This window comes from Macrotis lagotis, chromosome 2 (assembly GCF_037893015.1).
Source record: "Macrotis lagotis isolate mMagLag1 chromosome 2, bilby.v1.9.chrom.fasta, whole genome shotgun sequence".
NCBI classification, from domain to species: domain Eukaryota; kingdom Metazoa; phylum Chordata; class Mammalia; order Peramelemorphia; family Peramelidae; genus Macrotis; species Macrotis lagotis.
Genome location: NC_133659.1, coordinates 258,209,831 through 258,229,235, shown reverse-complemented (window position 1 = coordinate 258,229,235; position 19,405 = coordinate 258,209,831). Strand labels below are relative to the sequence as shown.

The 19,405-nt window shown below is 36.0% G+C and overlaps 1 protein-coding gene across 4 annotated transcripts in view; it reads right to left on the bottom strand.

The window, feature by feature from the left end:
* Window positions 1-5,628: 5,628 nt before the first annotated feature.
* RACGAP1 (Rac GTPase activating protein 1) overlaps window positions 5,629-19,405 on the bottom strand; it is a 39,862-nt gene continuing 26,085 nt past the window's right edge. For all 4 annotated transcript variants that reach the window (XM_074225948.1, XM_074225949.1, XM_074225950.1 and 1 more), the window contains exons 4-17: window positions 19,117-19,253; window positions 18,194-18,263; window positions 16,315-16,368; window positions 15,580-15,660; window positions 15,043-15,160; window positions 14,514-14,644; window positions 13,439-13,603; window positions 12,138-12,233; window positions 11,858-12,056; window positions 11,306-11,411; window positions 10,991-11,123; window positions 10,638-10,773; window positions 10,147-10,255; window positions 5,629-8,070 (exon numbers count right to left, since the gene is read on the bottom strand). In XM_074225948.1, coding sequence (XP_074082049.1) covers window positions 7,995-8,070; window positions 10,147-10,255; window positions 10,638-10,773; window positions 10,991-11,123; window positions 11,306-11,411; window positions 11,858-12,056; window positions 12,138-12,233; window positions 13,439-13,603; window positions 14,514-14,644; window positions 15,043-15,160; window positions 15,580-15,660; window positions 16,315-16,368; window positions 18,194-18,263; window positions 19,117-19,253 — 1,611 coding nt within the window. In that variant the 3' untranslated portion in view covers window positions 5,629-7,994. The remainder of the gene's footprint in view (window positions 8,071-10,146; window positions 10,256-10,637; window positions 10,774-10,990; window positions 11,124-11,305; window positions 11,412-11,857; window positions 12,057-12,137; window positions 12,234-13,438; window positions 13,604-14,513; window positions 14,645-15,042; window positions 15,161-15,579; window positions 15,661-16,314; window positions 16,369-18,193; window positions 18,264-19,116; window positions 19,254-19,405) is intronic.

The window sequence follows — 19,405 nt, the reverse complement described above, 5'->3', positions numbered from 1 at the left end:
AAAAAGGTACTATAAACATCTCCCTGTCTTCATAAAGGGCTGTACCCAGATAAGATCATCATTTGTTATTGCTATATGTTTGTTTAAAAGAGACTACAGTCTCCCTTGGAGCTCAGTCCCAATGTCAAATAACCATTATCAGAATAAGCCCAGCCACTACTTAGAGGAAACAAGTAGTCAAAAGAAATAGTTTTCATAAAACTAATACCATCATTAGAAAAATAGGAATTGAAATACTTCCCAAGGATTGGCAAAATAAATTGTAGTACCTGAATGTAATGGAGTATTACTGTGCTACTAAAAACAATGAATATGATCATGTATGAAGAGATGAAAAGTAAAATAAGTAGATGCAAGGAAACAACAGCATGGCTACAATATAGATTAAGCCCAAAACCATTGACTATGAATGTTGCAAATTATAAAGAATACAAATGGCTGGAAGAGACTGAAGATGCTCCCACCCTACCCCTTGCAGTGGCAAAAGGATGAAAAAAATATACATTGTACATATTTTCAGATTTTTTTAGTTATCAACTATGATGATGTTACTTTTTTCTTTAAAAAAATTATATGAAGTGACTCCTAAGAGCAAGTGACCTAATGGGGAACATTATGGTATTGTAAAAATATTTTTTTGAAAATTATTTTATTGTGATAAAAATCTGGAAAAAATTCCCATCAGGGAACAAATTATGGCCTTTTGTCATTAACAATATTACTGAGCCATAAGAAAAGACAAGAGTAAATCAGAGAAACATGAGAAGACTTCTAAAAATGATACTAAGAAAGTCAAGGATATGGTCAAAAAAACTCTGGTTAAATAAAATTGATGTTAGTGTATCATCAATATTTAAAAAATCTACATTTCTCCATGACCTACACCATATTAATTCAGCTGCTGTTTCACCCTAGAACTTTGTTTCTTGTGCCCTACAAAATCCTTCTGCCATGCTGGCCCTTCTTTTTTTCCTTTGGAAGCCTCCATTTAGGGTTGTGCCTCCTCCAACTGTGCTTCATTCCTTCCTGGACTGTGTTTTGAAGCACCTTTTTTATGCACACCCTTCCCCCTATAAGAATGTTAAGCCCTCAAGTGGGGGACTATAATTTCCGTTTATCTCCAGTGCTATAGTCTGGCACTTATTACCTACCTGGTATAAGATAGGCACTTAATATTGCTTCATAACTCCTTTTGATTAACAAAGCTTTAAAATTTTAAAGAATGCTCTTTTATAGGTGAATTTCTTGGGAAATGTCTATTTCGTGAAAACAAAAATTAATCTATTTTAAAAAATAGCACGTCAGGGAGACAACACTGACAATGAACCCAATCTTTAGTTTTATTTACTGTCAACAATAGGCCTGTATTGCAATAATTTTCCAATATTAAAATGGTTCTGGTTCTGGTCTTACCACCCATGGTCAACTTCACACTTGTGGAAAGTGAGTGCAGGTTGTCTCTAAGACTATTTCAGGAGTTTTTTAGATCTTTCACCTCACTTCTATATGTTGTTTTGTCCCTTAATTGATGGTAAAGCTCCATTCTACTCTTCAGTCTAGTAATAAGGGCCCTTTACAATCTGGCACCAGTTAAGCCTTATTCCACAATAATTCTGCCTCATGTAGATCCAGTTTGGCTGGTCCATAGCTATTCCCTAAACTTGATATTCCTATCACTTACCTCTCTGTACTGGCACAAGCAGGGTCCCATTCCCAGAAAAGTGCTCCCTTTCTTCATCTTCTCCAAGAATTCTAATAACCATTCTCCCTCTTCCAAAGTTGACTTCTTTCTCTGCCTCTGCCCCCCAGTTCTCTTCTGATTAAAACATTCCTCTGATTGTCAGGAGAGGAAGGGAGGGATAAAGATAACACCTTGGACAAAAACTAAAACGGGCCTTTATTAACCACTGTCACTTAAACTTTTTCAAGGCAGATGTCAAGTATCAGTTACTTCCCTAATCTCCACCCCTTCTCCCTAAGTTTTTAATGTTCCCTTCTCAAATTACTTTGTATTTGTAAGGCTACAAGGCTGATCCCTTCCTCTCCCTTCTCTTAGAAAATAAGCAACTAGGGTTGGTCTCATTTTTGTCTCTCTATATACAATATATCCAGAGTCACTATAGCTGGACAAATGAGCCAAGACCAAGATTGAATAGGAGAGAAGAGAGCTGGATTGTCTTAAAGATAAAGCACTACCTTTTAATAATCCCAGGCTTCTTAAGAATTGTATATATAAGAGAACCAGTATAGTAAGGACAATGTCCACAATGCCAAGAGATAGAAAGTACTCTGTATATTGGATTTATCGGAGGACTTGACTGAAGAGAATTAAAAAGGTATGGTTATGCTATACAATGAGATCACAGATTCAATGACTATCCTCTCTGCCTAGGAATTGAAATTTAAATACCTGTTCAGTGAATCAGGAGAGAACCCTAGACAAGTCACTCTGCCACTTTAGATCAGTTGATCCATAAGGTCCCTTCCCTAAATTTATAGTATTCTGATCTAATAAAACACTCACATAGTTATGGGTTATCAAACTATAAATAATAACTCGGGTACAACTAATAGTTGTGACTCCCTCCCTGAATGGGATCATTTCTGTATAATTTATACTATAGCCTGAGAAAGCATTATTTTATACCACCTTTCTGTATTGGTCCCACAGTGCCTACCATAGTACAGAACAACTAACTACACAAAGTTTTGAATGAACAGTAGGGATGACAAATTACTCCATTTGGCTAGCAGTGAAAATGTAATAATGCCAGACTTAACAGCTTTTAGACCTGCTAATTAAATGCCAAACAGCTAGTTTTCTCTGCTCCCTCTCACGCACTTTAACCAAAGTCTCTCATGGAATGGAGTTTGTCCCTACAGAGGAAGAAGCCATGAAAACCATACAGTGACAATAACAATAATTTATTGTTTTCTAATAGTCTTGGCTTAATTTGACCTTTTTCTTTTCTGTGTGGAACAGGCAGCATTCACTAACACTGTATGAGTAGCTCACACTTAGCCTTCAATTTACTGAAACAACTGTTTTCTAAAAAAGAGAATATTAAATTCACTGACCCAGATACAGAGAAGGGTGTGTGGTTTTTACTTGGCGGTCAAAGACTGAAACACATCTTTTAATTCTTAGAAGTGCAATAATTACCCTTTATCTTAACTGTGGGAGTTAAGGAAGAAGAAATGTCATGAAATATGTATCAGAAATTGGTGAGAGGTGAGGGGTGGTGAAAAGTGTCTAAGAGAAAAAGTTTGTTGAAGTCCCTGAAAAGCATGTCCCAGCTCCTTTTAAGACCCTGTGACCATATGGAAAGGACAAACTCTCATAGATTACAAGGTTATTCCAACATCAAGCTTATCTTTTTCTTGGTTAAATGAATAGAAACCATCAACAAATACAGCAATGAGGTCTAAGTACCTAATAAATTAGACAAATTAGGCTACTCCCATTTATTTACAAAACACACTAGCTACAAGGAACATTTAAAAAAAAACCCACTTCATCCCAACCACACACTAAATGCTTAGGTTAAGTGGCTTTTCTACTTGACCTATTTATACTAAAATCACAATGAGTAATGTTCCCAAACTATGGTTGCTTAAAAGCTTGTTCCAAAGGCTGCAGCCTGAATCATCATACCACATTACAATAAAATCAGATATCAAAAGCCTACTCTGTGCCCAATTGGCATTAAACCGGGACTGTTATTTTCTGACAAGCTCAGACTCGAAGATAAAAGTGAATCTCAGAATCTCTCCCCTTCTCTGTTGCAATTATAGCAATGGGTCCCCAAAATACTTAAAAGCACATAAAGATTGAGACTGGTTCTGCCCCATGAAAAGAAATATAGCAATTCTTCCATCTGTTCAACATACTCACTCAGCAATGTGAGTTACAGATGCAGCTCAATTCACATCCTAACAATTTAAGAATATAGCTCTACAATAACCCAGAGGTCTGGGGTTTTACACTTTGGTCAAAACTCACCCACTCCATGGCAAATTAACCAGAATACCATACAGTTCAGTTTGACTTCACTGGTTCCAAAACTCAAAACTGTTGACCAAGGGAACAAAATCCCTGTCTCTTTCCATTTTTTTTTTTTTTTTTTTTTAGAAAAGGCCTTGACTATAAGAACAGGACCCAATAAGGCTAGTTTCTCCAAGGAGCAAAGTAAATAACAAAACTAATGAAAGCAAACCCCACTGCTGAATCAAACTACATAATGCCCACTCAGTCACATGATTGACAAACTCAGTTGTGTTAGGATTGCTACCAGAGAACAGAGGTAATAGAAAGCAATGCTTTCAAGATCCTATTAAAAAGATACAACTGAAAAGCAAACCTGCAATCAAGTTATGGTAACAGGAAGTATCAACAGGGTATATTTTAGACACCTAAAAAAAAAAACTGGACTCCCATCATGATCTCATATTAACAAATGCATAATTTTCAGTCAAGCAAGCCCTTAAAAGTATCTGCTCCACATTGTGTAAAATTTTGTTTCACTGTCTTTATATCACGCTCATTTTAAAATATATTCCTTTTCCCACCATTTCCAGTGAACCAATCCTTACTGCAAAAGACTGAAAAGGTAATTCAGCAAAACTAAACAATGCATCAATCAGATCAGACATTATAGACTATTTCATACCCATTGTCACCCCACCTCTGCAGTAGAGGTGTACATATTCCCAACTCTTTTCCAGAGCCAGAGTACATATCTATGTTTCTAATTCTTTGCTAATATAATGAGAAAAAAATATTTTCATAGCTAAGGCTGCTGCCTAACTCAAAAGTTGAGCAACTGATGCCAACAATTGACATACAGGTCCATTTCCCTTTTGGTTAATGGGCCATCAAGTTTCCAGATAGGGTAGTCTTGCCTTCACTAACATTACACAATCCATTTACTTCTTCTACATTAGTGACTTAAAATGCACCTTGGGGAGATACCACAGAACAGCAACTGTGGACCCTGGCCAAATCTCTTTGCTAGCTAAGACAAAAGGGAAAAAAACAGTACTTAGGATGAGAGGGGGAGGGGAACAACTAGTACAGATACAGTGGGGAGCTGGAGCATGTCTGTTATCAATTCACTAAGGCAGATGCCTCTCATGCTGCGAGAGTTACCACCTCCTGGGAAAAGAGTCAGAAGGCTGCTTCTTTTCTCCACAGTTACATATTAAGTCTGCAACTGTTTACGTTCAATCTCAAGATACATTCTGTTCACTGGTCCAGGGTTTCAAGCACAGGTGCCCTCAGTTAATCATCCCAGCTTATTCCAGTCACTTTTAGCAGGAATGATGTTTCAGGTGGCAAGATTTATGGACTTTTTTTTTGATCTGCATCATTCCAGCTCCTTTGAGATTTGCTCAAAGGTTTTCTTTTCAAAATGAAAGTTGTTCCTCCAAAGAGCAAGGCAAAACTAAGTTCAATCATGAAACATGTCAAATTTGAATTTTAATGAGTCACCAAATAATGAAGTAAATAACTTAATAGTTGATATAGGAAAGGAAATAATAAAATCCAGTTTTAAACAAATAAAAGTGGATCCTATTAACAGATTCAGGACAAAATGTAGAGATCTTTTATATAAAAAGGCTTTTAGACAAGAAAATAAGTAACATCAGAAAACAGAGTAGCACTCTTTGTGGTGACAAAGAATTGGAATCAACATAGCTGTCCAACTCAAGAATGATTAAACAAATTGTAGTACACAAATGTAATACAGCCACACCAAAAAAAAAATGAATATGGAGAATTCAGAGCAGACTGATTGAATTGATACACTATAGAGTAAAAAGAAACACATGACCATAACAATGTAAAAAACACATCAAGAAAAAAACTGAATGCTGTGTAAGGATGACCAGCTGGTCCTGAATAGTGTGTGGAACAAACATACAGCTTGGCTGACTTGGTTAATTATGCTGAGTGATCTTTTTAAGCTTTGTTACAAGAAGTGGCTCACTGTTGGAGGAAAGAGGGAGGAATATATATGGAAATGAATGTGATTTTAAAAAAAAGATTAAATTAATTAAAAAGAAATTTACCTTCAGTTAGGAAATGACTAAGTTATGGTCTATGAATATTGAGTACTACTGATCGGATAAGGAATCATGAGCAGCTGGACTTCATTAAAGACTGAAAACTTTCATGAACTGATGCTGGGTGAAGTGAGCAGAACCAGGAAAACATTGTACACATTAACATGAGATGGATCATCTACAATGGTTGTAGCTCCTTTCAATAGTTCAATGACCAAAGAAATCCCTGAGAGACATGTTATGGAAAATGACATCTACATCCAGAAAAAACAAAAACAAATAACTTTAGTCTGAATGCAGAGCATTCTATGTTCATTTTTTTCTTTTATGTCTATTTCTTTAGTTCTGATTATGATGATGATGATGATGATGCTTGTTCTATTTCTTGAAAACCAAGACATCAGGGAGGTGATATCATGACAATCACATGAATTGGATTTGAGGGTGCTGTGCTAAGTCACCCGTCTCATATTTCCCTTCAGAGTTATCTGGATCCAATAGCCTGCTATTTATCAGGATGGCTTGAGATGTCCCGGGGGAGTGGCAATCAAGTTGAAGTGACTTGCTCAAGGTCACACAGAGAAGTGTCAGCTGTCTGAGGCTGGATTTAAACCCCCATTCTTCTGACTCTAGATCAGATCTCTATCCACCTAGTACCACCAGCTCAAGGAACTGGGTTCTAATTCCGTTTTCACAACATGACTAATATGGAAATATGTTAACACCATTGTACATGTACAACACCAGGGGAGAAGGGAGGGTGGTAAAAAAAAAAGCAGAACTCATAAACCTTGGCATGTAATTGAAAAAAATAAAGAAAAAGGGATCTTTGAAGGTATTCACTAGGAAAATAAACAAACTCCATTTTCATAATGAAAAAGCAGTTTACTTTTTTCAAAGTTATCATTCCAAATACTGAGTTTAACAGAAAAGGGTCAGTACAGTTTCCAAGATATGGATACAAAAGAAAACATTTTTACAAATATTGGGATAGGTCTTTTGAAGAAAAACCCTGGGGATATATATATACACATGTTCCAGGGGCAAATGCCAGCATCCAAAGTGCAAAGAGAAAAATGACCAGTGCTTACTCTGCCATATAAAGCTATGCTAATGCTCACTTTAAATTCTACTCCCTTGACCACCACATAGGATACTCAATAGAAAGTTTAACAATCTCTAGAACTAAGGTCTCTCTATACAAGGTAAAAGTCAAATACTAGTAGAAATTCATTTTTTTAAAAACAGACTGGCTTTAACTCCAACTAATGGAAACTTCCAGTCATGGACCAGACATAAATATAAGTTTCAATATCATATTTACAAGGCTGTGCCCACTTAATATCAAGAGCTAATCAATTTCGCTTAAGCCAAGTATACTATATTTTTAATTGGCATACAAAACTATCATGTTCATAATAGAGTCAGTATAGCAGTAAAGAAAATGTTAATGTTTGCAGAAGCTGATATCTTATAGTTCTTTATCTCCACCTCTCTCCCTCACATAGAGTTGCCAAAAAAATGGGATTCTTGCCACTACCCACAAGACTTTTTAAAAAGTCTTTGGGACAACTGGGTTATTTCATAGGAGGCATTTTAATTTCAAGTCAAGAGGAAGCTTAAAAAAGAAAAGAAATCTAGTATTTTCTAAAAATCCTTCCAAGCACCATCCCTGTACAGATCTTCTCTCACTTATAAGTTAACAGGAACTACTAATATTAGTTGTTACTACTTCAATTGAGAATAGCTATGTGGGTATGTATATACAATGTTTAAATAAAAACACCATGCACAATTAAATTTAATCAAAAGTCTGTAGAATGATATGGTGTAGCAAGTAGAAGAGGCTGCCAAATAGTTGGATTTGGAACAGGTTGGATTTTCTTGCAGAATGTAAACGCCAGGGAAGAAACAAAGCCAGAATGACTTCACTTGAGCATTGGAGAGGCAAAAAAGTTGCCCTGATGTCTCAGGGTAGTAGCAGACTTGCTTTTGCTTCCAAACCTAAAATAAAATGGAATTACATTAGAGAATACACAACAGAGATAGAGACAGACAAAAGGACCTTAACTATAAATTTACCTCATTGTATATGCCATTTTCCTCATTCTACATTGGTCCAAACAAATCCTCCTACAGTTTTCCCAATTTCTTCATGTTAGTTACAGAGCCTTGTCTTTCCATTTACTCAAATACCATTACATTCTACTCTACATTCACATACTACAATTTGCTCAGCCATTACCCAATTATCAGGCACTTACTTTGTTTCCAGCTTTACTACTACAAAACATGTTGCTACAGAACCAGAACAATTACAAGATGACTACAACACAAACAATGCAGTAAGAAACACCAAAATTCAAGTAACACTCAAATGAACCAGTGATTGCATTGATTCAAATCCAAGTGTTTCTGATTCCAAGTCCAATGTTCTACCATGTTTCTTGGGATGCGGCATTCAGGGGCATGATACAACCAGCACAATGTCATCCATGAACAGAAGCAGGTGGAGAACCTCATCATTTTTGGAGAGCTCCTCTACAATTTGGACTCTGCAATGAATTTTTTCTTTATGGATATAGGCAAATATCCATAAGCAAGCACATTTCAATGGGTTATATGCTTTCTCTAATATAAATAATCTAAGGACTGAACAATTTTCAGGCATAGCTTTCAAGAAATCTTATAACCACTGCATGGGAAACAGGTTTTAAGAGAACCTTTAAGGCAGTTTAAATAAAAACTTTAAAAATAGTGAGATCCTTTAGTCTCTACACCTTTTAATTATCTACATGCATGATAGTAAATATGTGGTCTCTATTTTGGAACATCACTTGTGAAAGCCTTTTGGGGTGGGGATGGGGAGAAATGAGGGGAACCTGAATATACTTTAGTCAAGATCATCAAGTATATTCTACATGTGTTGTTAATGTCAAGAAAATTGGTAGATTTTTAAATGGGTTGTTATGCAAATTTTTCTTTACTATTTTTTCTTCTTAGTGAATTGGAACATTTTTCCATGTGGTTATTTGAGAGTTTTCATTTCTTATTTTGAAAATTGCTTCCTCCAAAGCTCAACTCAAACACTACCTCCTACATAAGACCTTTCCTTATTTCTCCAGTTATTAGTGCCTCCTCCCCCAAATTATACTTTGTATATGGCATACTGAGTGTTCCAAAAAATCTTACAAGTAGTCTTACAAGTAGTACACTAAGATTTTTGGAACAACCTGTATATCATAGTAGAATCCCAAAAGAATAAATGTAAGTTATTTGAGGGCAGGGCAAGAACTGCTTCCTTTTTTCTGTGTTCTAAAGAAACCTAGGACTAAGTACAGATGCCAAGTAAATGTTTTTTGGATGACTGATTCCTCACTCATTTGGAAAATGATTTGGAACTATGCCATGAAAATGACTAAAATGCCAATATTCTCTGCCCCAGGGATTCCACTGCTAGGCATATACCCCCAACAGGTCAAAGACAAAGATCCCATAAATTCCAAAATATTCAGAGCAGCACTTTTGTATTAAAGAACAATTACCCATCTATTAAAGAATGGCTAAACAAAGTATTTGTGAACATTGATGAAATGCTACTGCACTGTAAGAAATGATGAATATAAAGAATTCAGGAAAACATGAACAGACAAAAGGATGCCCAATGAAGTAAGCTGAGCCAGGAAAGTTCAATATTTACAACAATGTAAACAGAAAAAAAATAAATAAAAACCACCCCCCCAACCCTGAAAGTTGAGCAATTCTAATGACCAGCTTGATCTTGGATCAGATTCAAAAATACACTTCTTTCTTCACTGCAGAGGTGGGAAATCATGGGTATAAAAGATAGTATATATATTTTTCTTGTCAGACATGATCAACATGATTGTTGATATTAATTACAGGGAAAGAAATAAATGTTATCACAACAAAAACGTATCAATAAAAATTTACAAATAAAAATTGTTTAAGTTTGTTGACTATTTAATGGAGAAATTTTTGAAAGTCTTATTTTGCTTATGAACTAGTCAACATAAGAAAAGTAATTTAAACAATCCTGAGAAGCCAAAGCCTACTTACTTAGGAGTATTCTTACTGATAGTAGAACGAACTCTCTGTGACAGTGAACTGGATGAAGGAGTCTTGGTAAGTTGCTGCTCAGGAGTAGTCAGAGGCCCTAATAAACTCACTTCAAGAACAAAAAATAGTGACATGTGAAAAGAGGAATTCTAGAGAAGAGGTAAAAATTCATCCAGATTCATCTCATAATGGGGCAGCTAGATGGTCAATTCCTAGACCATAATCCTAGAAAATGTATGAAAATCTTTGTCCTATACAGGTTTCTGGATCACATAATGAATGGCTTACTTAGATCTCTAGTAACCCTGCAATACCAGAGATGTATATCTGTTTAATTAAAGAAGTTATTGCTCCCTAAAAAGTATTGTCAGCTTTAAGAAAAATGGGGGGAGAGCATACTACTAAAGTTAACGATGGGCCTTAATCCAATAAGATTCAGTTCTTTCAGAGTAACACTGGAAGATCTGAACCAAGAATTCTGAAAGTCTCACCTTTAACATCAGGGGTCTTTGGTGTGGAAGAGGTATGGTAGTTTTCAATAGCATTCATTGGGTCAATATTCTCCTGTTCTACCATCATGAACTGACTCCAGTATTCCAGTGGCAGAGAAAGCAGGCGCTCTATCACCTAAAAAAACAACATCATCACAATCAGAGTTTATCTATCATCTCCTTAATACCTCAAAAGTACCTGTTCTCCTCTTTTAAGTCATGGCACAATATTTGAACATTCCCATGTAGTTGTGAATGTTCTTATAATTTGAATCTTTTGTGAATTATTGCCTTAAAAAGCAAAGCTAGTTGATCATACAATAGATTTTTATGAACATCATATCCCTGACTACCTTGGGTTGACGTTTGGTATCCTGTAGTATTGTCATAGGGTCAGGATTGGGTACTGCATGAGCAACTATCGTTGGACCAAAGACTTTGGCCAAATTGGCAACATCCATTTTAGTGCTTAAGCTCTGAGCGACTCTAGATAAAAAAGAATGTTAAGTCAGAAAGTATGCTATTTCTCTTAAAGAAACATCAAAATACAGATCCCAACTGAAAATAAATCATGACTCCCCACATCAGCTAGTCCAAATCATCTTTCCCACTGGTAAATTCTATAATCTTCAGAAAAAGATTGCTACCAAAGACACATTTGTACTGACCTCTGCAAGTGTATCATGAGAAAAGCTAATGTGTCCCTGTTGGCCTGAGGGAGTTCACCAATAGCCTGGTACATGGCAGCTATGCTGTTGCCCTCATCTGTGATTTCTATAAATGAAAAGAAAGTACTCAGAAACCTAGAAACTCCTTTCCCCAGACAGCAGGCACCTGGGTTATTGACTACAAAGTCTCATCTATACAGTACAATTTTGATTAGATTCATGGCTACACCAGCCTCAGGTTTCATTAACAAGCAGGATACTGACCAACAGCTCAATATTAGAAGTAAGAACTTAAAAAGAAATCAGCTCTTTAGCTAAGAAAGTACTTAGTTCATGATTTAAGACCACACAGTGGTCAACTGTGAAGTACTAAAAAAAAACAAAACAAAACAAAACAAAAAAAACCAAAAAACCCCCCCAAAAAACCAAAAACCCCTTTAAGAACGAATATCTGCAGATTCTTTTTTTTATCCTGATATTAAAGGAGACATCTTGAATAATTTAGAACAGAAATCATCAGAAAGAAGATATTTTTCTGAAATTAGTCCTTACCTGCTGCTTCCATAAAGGTCTTATTTAACCGAAAGGTCAGAAGGGGTTCCTTGAGGTTTCTAAGAAAGTCTTTAAGGAGGCCACATATAGCATGGATGTCATCTACTTTGCTAAGAAGGGGCACAGCTTTTGCTCGAAGGAACTTCTCTTTCAACTCTTTTATCGTCCGGTCACAACCTGAGATCCTATAGAGACCTGCCTAAATATATAAATCAGAGGACCCTTGATTTAAAAAAGTTCTATTTGCATAGGACAACCACAATCCTGTCTTAAATCTTACCTCATTCAATCCTCGTTGTTCAATCTCATTTACACAATGGACAATAATGGAGGGTATCATTGGTGAAGTCAGGGACACAAAGTCTGTTAGAGTTCCCTTAAAAAAAGGAAAATATGCAATTATACATCACTGAAGTCTAGAAGGTATGGTCTGAAAACTTTATATACTGAGTCACCACTAGAAGACTCTTAGTCTGGATTATTGTCTATCATATCTCCAAAGAATATATTATCAAATATACATGTATGTATCAATGTATTATATTTTTAGGTATACAAGGACATGGATATTTTTGCATGCTATGTTGTATGTATATAAATATCTTTTTTTTTGGTTTTGTTTTTTTGCAAGGCAATGGAGTTAAGTGCATACAGCTAGGTAATTATTAAGTGTCTGAGGTAGTATTTGAACCCAGGTTCCTGACTCCAGGGCCAATGTTCTATCCACTGTGCTACCTATCTGCCCCAATACCCCATACACTTCCAGCGCCATTTAACAACCAAGAGCAGGTCATTTTCAAGAGAAAGATATAATGCTGAAAAAGGTTCAATGTAAAGGAAGAAAGAGTATTCTAGCAAAGAAGGAGCAATTCTACCAAGCATTCCTGACTAGGGAGTTTCTATACAACAATTAAAACTAATTAAGCTTAATATGTTTGCAAAGAACTAATCAACACCAAGGAGCTAAGAAATCTAGTGAATCTATAAAAGAGAAGCTCTGACAGATGCACATTTGCTTAGCATCTTAGAAACCCATAGAATCAATAGCTTCAAACTCCAACATGGTCTGATACTCAGCCTTCTCTCTTCCCCCAAATTTTAAAGAATAACAATGTTCAAGAGTTGGAAGGGACCTCTAAGGTTATCTGGTCAAACCTTTAACAGTACAGAATATTCTCTATAATATCCCCAGTAAGTAGTCTTCCAGTCTTTACTTGAAAACTTTTGAGGAGTAATCCACTACTTCCTGTGATAATCCATTTCATTTTTTGACAGCTTTCATGATCATTCCTTATATCCAACCTGTTCTACTCCCAGAGTTTCTGAAATACAAATAACTTTATAAAATGCAAAAGGATCCCCCAAACAAGAAATAGCTTTTAAAGGCTCCCTTCTTCCCCAGTTTTTTAGAAAGACCAAAGAGAATTTTATTAGAAGCCCTGCAGTCCTAATTAGTGTATTCAGAAGACAAAGCACACAATTCTCTTATATAATTCTATGATTCTGTGAAGTCTGCCATTAACTCCTTCAAAAATTATACAGGGTCTATAGTCAGTGAATAGTTCCAATAGCAAGTTTTACCTCTCCAATTCTGACAGGCGTGCCTATCAATGTTGGAATGCAAGGAAGGGGGCAACGCTCCCGGCATTCTGGATGAGTCACCACGCGACAGTCTCGGCACTTCAGGGACAATTTACCAAATTTTATCCTCTTTCCACAAGGAACGCATGACTCTGGTTTAATAACCTAGGGTGATAACAGGCATAGAGAGAAGATAATAAAAACTGACAGAAAAAAAAGAGGGTGATACACAAAATAACAAAAAAGGAACAAATTCAGAAAAAACCTGGGAAAGTCTGTCTGAGCAGATCAAGAGTGAAGTGGGAAGAACCAGGAGAATAATTTAAATAATGACACTATTTAAAAAAATTATTTATTTAAGGCCATGGGGTTAAATGACTTGCCCAAGGTCTCACAGGCAGGAAATTAAATGTCTGAGGCCAAATTTGAACTCAGATCCTCCTGACTCCATGACTAGTGCTATATTCACTGCACCTAGCTGCCCCCGATACCATTGTTAAAAAGTAGGTCAATTGTATGTAAGACTTAATAACTATGATTGACACAATGACCAATCATCTCATTTCAAATCAGAGATAGAATACCACCAGAGTGAGACATACATTTTCAAACAGACCCAATATGTTCATTTCTTTTGCTTGACTATGCTTATTACAATGGATGACAGGAACATGTGGTGCAGACTCAAAGAAACAATTCAATATGGGGCAGCTAGGTGGTGCAGTGGCTAGAGCACCAGCCCTGGAGTCTGGAATACCTGAGTTCAAATTCGGCCTCAGACACTTAATAATTACCTAGCTGTGTGGCCTTGGGCAAGTCACTTAACCCCATTTGCCTTGTTAAAACCTAAAAAAATAAAATAAAATAAAATTCAATATAACATTTTAAAGAGCAAAAAGGATCTGAGCTCCAATCCCAGCTACTCCATTTACTAAATTGTATGATACTAGGACATTCTCTCTGGATCTCATTGCATAAGCTGGGTTAGTTGTGGTGAAGATTAAATAAGAGGATAAAAGAAAACACTTCAAATTTAAAGTGCACAATTTTTTTTCTTAAATATTCACAGACTTACCGTCTTAGAAACAAATTCATGCAAGCGCATGCCTCCATTACTTTGTGGAGTATTTGAACTGTCTGTCTCTGGCCTGGACTCCTGCTGCCTGCTAGCCAGTGTAGAGTCACTGTTCCAAGACTGTAAAGTGCCTAAAACACAAGAAACTTAGACAACTCAGACTTCATACTTTTTAGTCTATGCTAATTATTCAGATGGACCTAAGAAGCATGAAAACCAGGCAAAGTTTTAATTTACTTAGTAAGCTAATTTACAAACTACAACTAGTAAAAAGTCCCACTGTCAAGGTAAGAACTGATCTAAGTCAAAGATATGAAGCCAATAATAAATATCACAACTAGTGATCTAAAATTGAATAATTAATAGTGTTTTATCAATCTAAAAGTTTTCTATTTTTCTTCATGAATCAGAAATAACCTTTTATACATAGTTTATTCTAAGTTTATTCTACGAGTTTATTCTAAGAACATGATTCTCCCAAAGGTTACTATTTCCTTACATATGCACTGTACCTATAAACTGAAATCACCTGTTTTCTTCTGGCTCCTTGACCAATGTGGCACAGTTTCAATAGTGGATACTGCTTCAATAGGGCCACCATCATTGGGAACAGTGACTGTGGTTTTTGCAACTATGGATTCATTCCCCTGAGAGAAATCGAACAATAAGAAAGAGTAAATATACTACAAGAAACAAACAGCAGAGAGAATGAGATTTCTCCCGCATATCCCCTTTTGACGGTAACAAACCCTTTAAATTCTGATGAGGGTTCAGGGTACCAAATGAATTTCTTCTTAATTTACAATCTCATACTTTAAAATGGAAAATTTGGTTATAGTAGCACATATTCAAACTACTTAGAATCAAATATAAGACAAACTGTTCAAATCAGTTTTAAAATGTGGAATAATCTCATTCATCATAGAAGTGACAAATTATATTGTATAGAAAAATTCTGCATCATCAACCAGATCTCAAAGGTATACTGACCCTTAATTTTAAGTGCTTGAGACCCCAAATCTCTTGATGTTCATGACTACAACTGTCCCAGCTATACTTTTCTCACCTGATCTACTGTAGAACCAATGGAACGAGTTTTCTTTATTGGTCCTGGTGGACCTTCTATAAACTGTCTGCTGTTGGAACGCTAGAGATGGGACAAAGAGTGATAATGTTAAGGTGGAGCAATAAACTTGGGAAACTTAAGAGATAAAGTGACTAAACTGGCCAAACTCTATGAAAGTAACTAGATAAAGAGAAAGAAGAAAATATGCCCTTCATACTCTACACTTTCATTTCTACGACAAACACACAAAATTGCTTTAGAGTCCTGAAATACATTAAGAGTAAGCTTTGAGAATTTAAATGACAGTCTTAGTTAAACTAGGCTTGCAATCCTATCTAAGGACGTGCAGATTTTGGAACAAAATCAATAGCCCCAAGAGGCTCCAGTGCACATACACAAATACCTACATATACACCCACTTTCTTCTTTCCCCCCTCCCACTTTAAGCTTTTCTCAGAGTAGCAAAATTTCTCCCATAAAAATTAACATAACATCTGAAGACAGATACAAATTATGTTCTCTTTTCTTCTAAGAACGGAAGTTGATAAAATCTAAGTCAAGAAATAGGGCTGATAACCTGGCCGCCCAATAATAGAACAAGTCACAATACACTGATGTGTTTCATACCCCCTCCTCACCGCTGGCTCAGTTTAGTCAACTATAGAACCAGCATATTAGGATCTTGACACTGTAGTTGAATTTTTTTCTACTTCTTTGATTAGGAACCCTACATACCCTCTTTTCTCTCTTCTTCAGTCTTAAGGTCTTCACCATAGAAGAATCCCAATCCTGTTGGAAATTGCATTATCTTATTAATTTCTTTGTTTGATTAGGTCTGCACTGAAACACATTCAAGTTTACAGAAAACTTTTGTCCCAACCCAACTTGCTTACAGATTCAACAGGGTCACATCTGAAACCAAACTTGAATTCTGGTCTTCCTGACACTGGGTCCAGCACTCTATCCACTTAACCAACTAGCTGCCTCTATAGCATCTTTATACTATTCCTTTATAAAATGTAACAATGCTTTCAACCAGAGATCAAAATTTTTCTCTTAATTTTAATTCCTAATTCTTCTGCCAAGAATCTAGGAATCTGCAGAAAGCTTCACTAAGCTAACCATGAGAAATACCATTCCCAACCCTCAGAAGACATTTTTTTAAAAATCATTTTGCTAAGGCTGCAACTTAAGAACAATCTAGCCTAAGCTACAGGTCACTGAATTAGGTATCTTTCTTATGCCTAAAAATGATAATTATTTGAATTCAGAATTCAACCTTTTTATTAAAAAAGATTCTTACTAAAGTTTTCACTTAATGGTTACCTTATTTTTCCATCTATACTAATTCTATGTCTTATATAGATAAGTAAATTGTTTTATATTACCCTATTACTACTACTAAGAATAATTCCTAAGAAGAAAACTTTCACTTGGGAAATTTAAACAAAGAATAACTATTTCAGCTAATGAGATAAAAATCTACAGCTCATAGTCGGAAACCTTGGCCACTGGTTGCTTGGATTCAGTTTGAGTTAATGTGAATATAATTATAATGAATCAAAAGTCAGTCTATAAATTTAGAATTCATAATACCCTGAAAATTTTGACAAGCCTCCTAGATTTAATTAATTTTTCTCATTTTAAAAAAGTGACTCTTTCCCCCAATTAAGTATACTGTATTTGAAGTAGTTCTTCCTACCATATTTGGAAGTATTTTAGCATTTTGGTACCTTAGAAACTCTCACTATTTCACTTGATATTCTTTTGGAGAGAAACTCAAACCAATAGAATTGACAGTTCTCTTCTGATCATAAAACATTTTCCACAAATGCATCATATGGTAGTTGTCAAACTGCATCATACATCATATGTGAACTATTTTCAATATATTACTTTCCTTCTAATTGTAATATATATAAGGTACTTTCTTCTGAAGTCCCACACTTAAAAACATTAAGTCTAATCATCCAAAAAAACATATGTGGGATAAATTGAGAGCAGAAAGACCAATCACTAGGAGCACCCTATTACACCCAAGCTGCCTAACTGCTTACATGGCTTGAATAAGATGAGTCACCAATTATATTCCTTCTGGAATGATGGTCCAAAGTTTATCATTTGATTTTGAGTCCTCCTTTATCCTCTGCATTCCTGTACCAAGTCCTCAGACCCACAGGTCCTGTCACCTGCTGAATCCTTATGATTTTGGGGCTTATCCATTCATTCTGGTGATTTTTCATTTATAGTTTATCCCAATTAAGAGAATAAACTCAAGAATAAGGTCTAACTTTTTATATTTATATGTTGAATGCTTAGCACAGGATTTAGACATGCACACTTAATAAAAATTTCATTTCATTTGCACATTCATCAGATTACAAAGGAAGCAGAACATGTTTGGAAATTTTGTCTTCTTTAAATATTCTAGCTGAGGCCTTGATCAGTCAGAACATTATAAATTTCAGTGTCGAAACCAATGAAACACTGAGAGCAAAAGTGAGAGAGATAGTCTGTGTGTGTGCGTGTGTGTATGAGAGAGAGACAGAGAGAGAGATCATAAGGGAAGGAGAAGAAAAATAGACAATCCAGAGCTTTATCAAAGCTTCATTACCAGGGATTCATCAGTCTTGTCAAAGCTGATATCAGATAAAATGGAGCCCGACTCATCAATGGTTGACAGTCTAAAATGATGAAACAACAGAATATTGGTCACAGAAAGCAGTCGAAGGTAAATTCTAACATTCAGTGAATTCCACCAGTCAGGTCACACTAAATACAGAGTGGTCTGTTTCATATGGGAACAACTACAAGGGCAAATTCTGGCAGTGATTTTTTTCTTTAATGGGCCTAACAAAGCTGGCTCTGAATTGCAGACAAAGTAAGATGCTCCACCTCCCAAGCTGTGTTTTTACCACAAGCAACTCAAAAATCTGTGACAAGTAGGATGAAATGAAATTTGATCTAAAACGAATCTGTGTTCAACATAACACAGATTTACCCTAGCACTAGTTTTCTAAGAAATTAAGTTCATACATATTTTTAGTTTTAACTATCTCTCCATAAGACAACTGGGACCTGAAACACAATTATACCTAAAGCTCTGACTTTTACCCATTTATTTTACTGGGGTGTTAAATTAAAGTCTGGCTGAAACTATTTAAATATCGAATTAGCTGAACCAGAATTGCCTGGCCTTGGCTCACAAGATGGCTTTCTAAACCAGAGGAGCCATAATAACTCTTTGGAGAATAAACACAAAGGATTCCTGAACTGTCACTTCTACTTAAAATGTGCAGAATTACTTATTGATGTGCAATTTAGCTCCATCATCAGAATTTTGCCAGTGGCAAGACAAAGCTATACAAAAAAGAAAAGGTTGACCTCCAAGCCTTCCTTTCCCACCCTCCTCTCCTCAGACAGCTTTCCTGCTTTATTCAGCACAGTCCAGAAGCAGGATATTCACAAGTTCAGATAATAAGAATTTCAGACAGCTGTGTTGCTCCTGATCAAACAACAACAGATGCTGTTCCCCACCTTTTGTTCCCAGCATTGCCGCTGGATTGCTGGCCCCTGTTGAGGAAAGCCAGAGCTGATTTTTGTTCCTCGCTTAGTTGAATACTGCCAGATGCATCACACATGAGCAGCTCCCGAATCAGCTGAATCTGTCGTTCCTACAGACCACAGCAGAGTAAAACATCGTAACTAGCCAGGGGAGAAAGCTTCACCTCAGATTTATGGGACAGGCAGAGCAGAAGACATTAAAATACAGCATTATGCAAATGGGCCTTCAGGAATGCTACTACACCAATAGCATATTAATTCA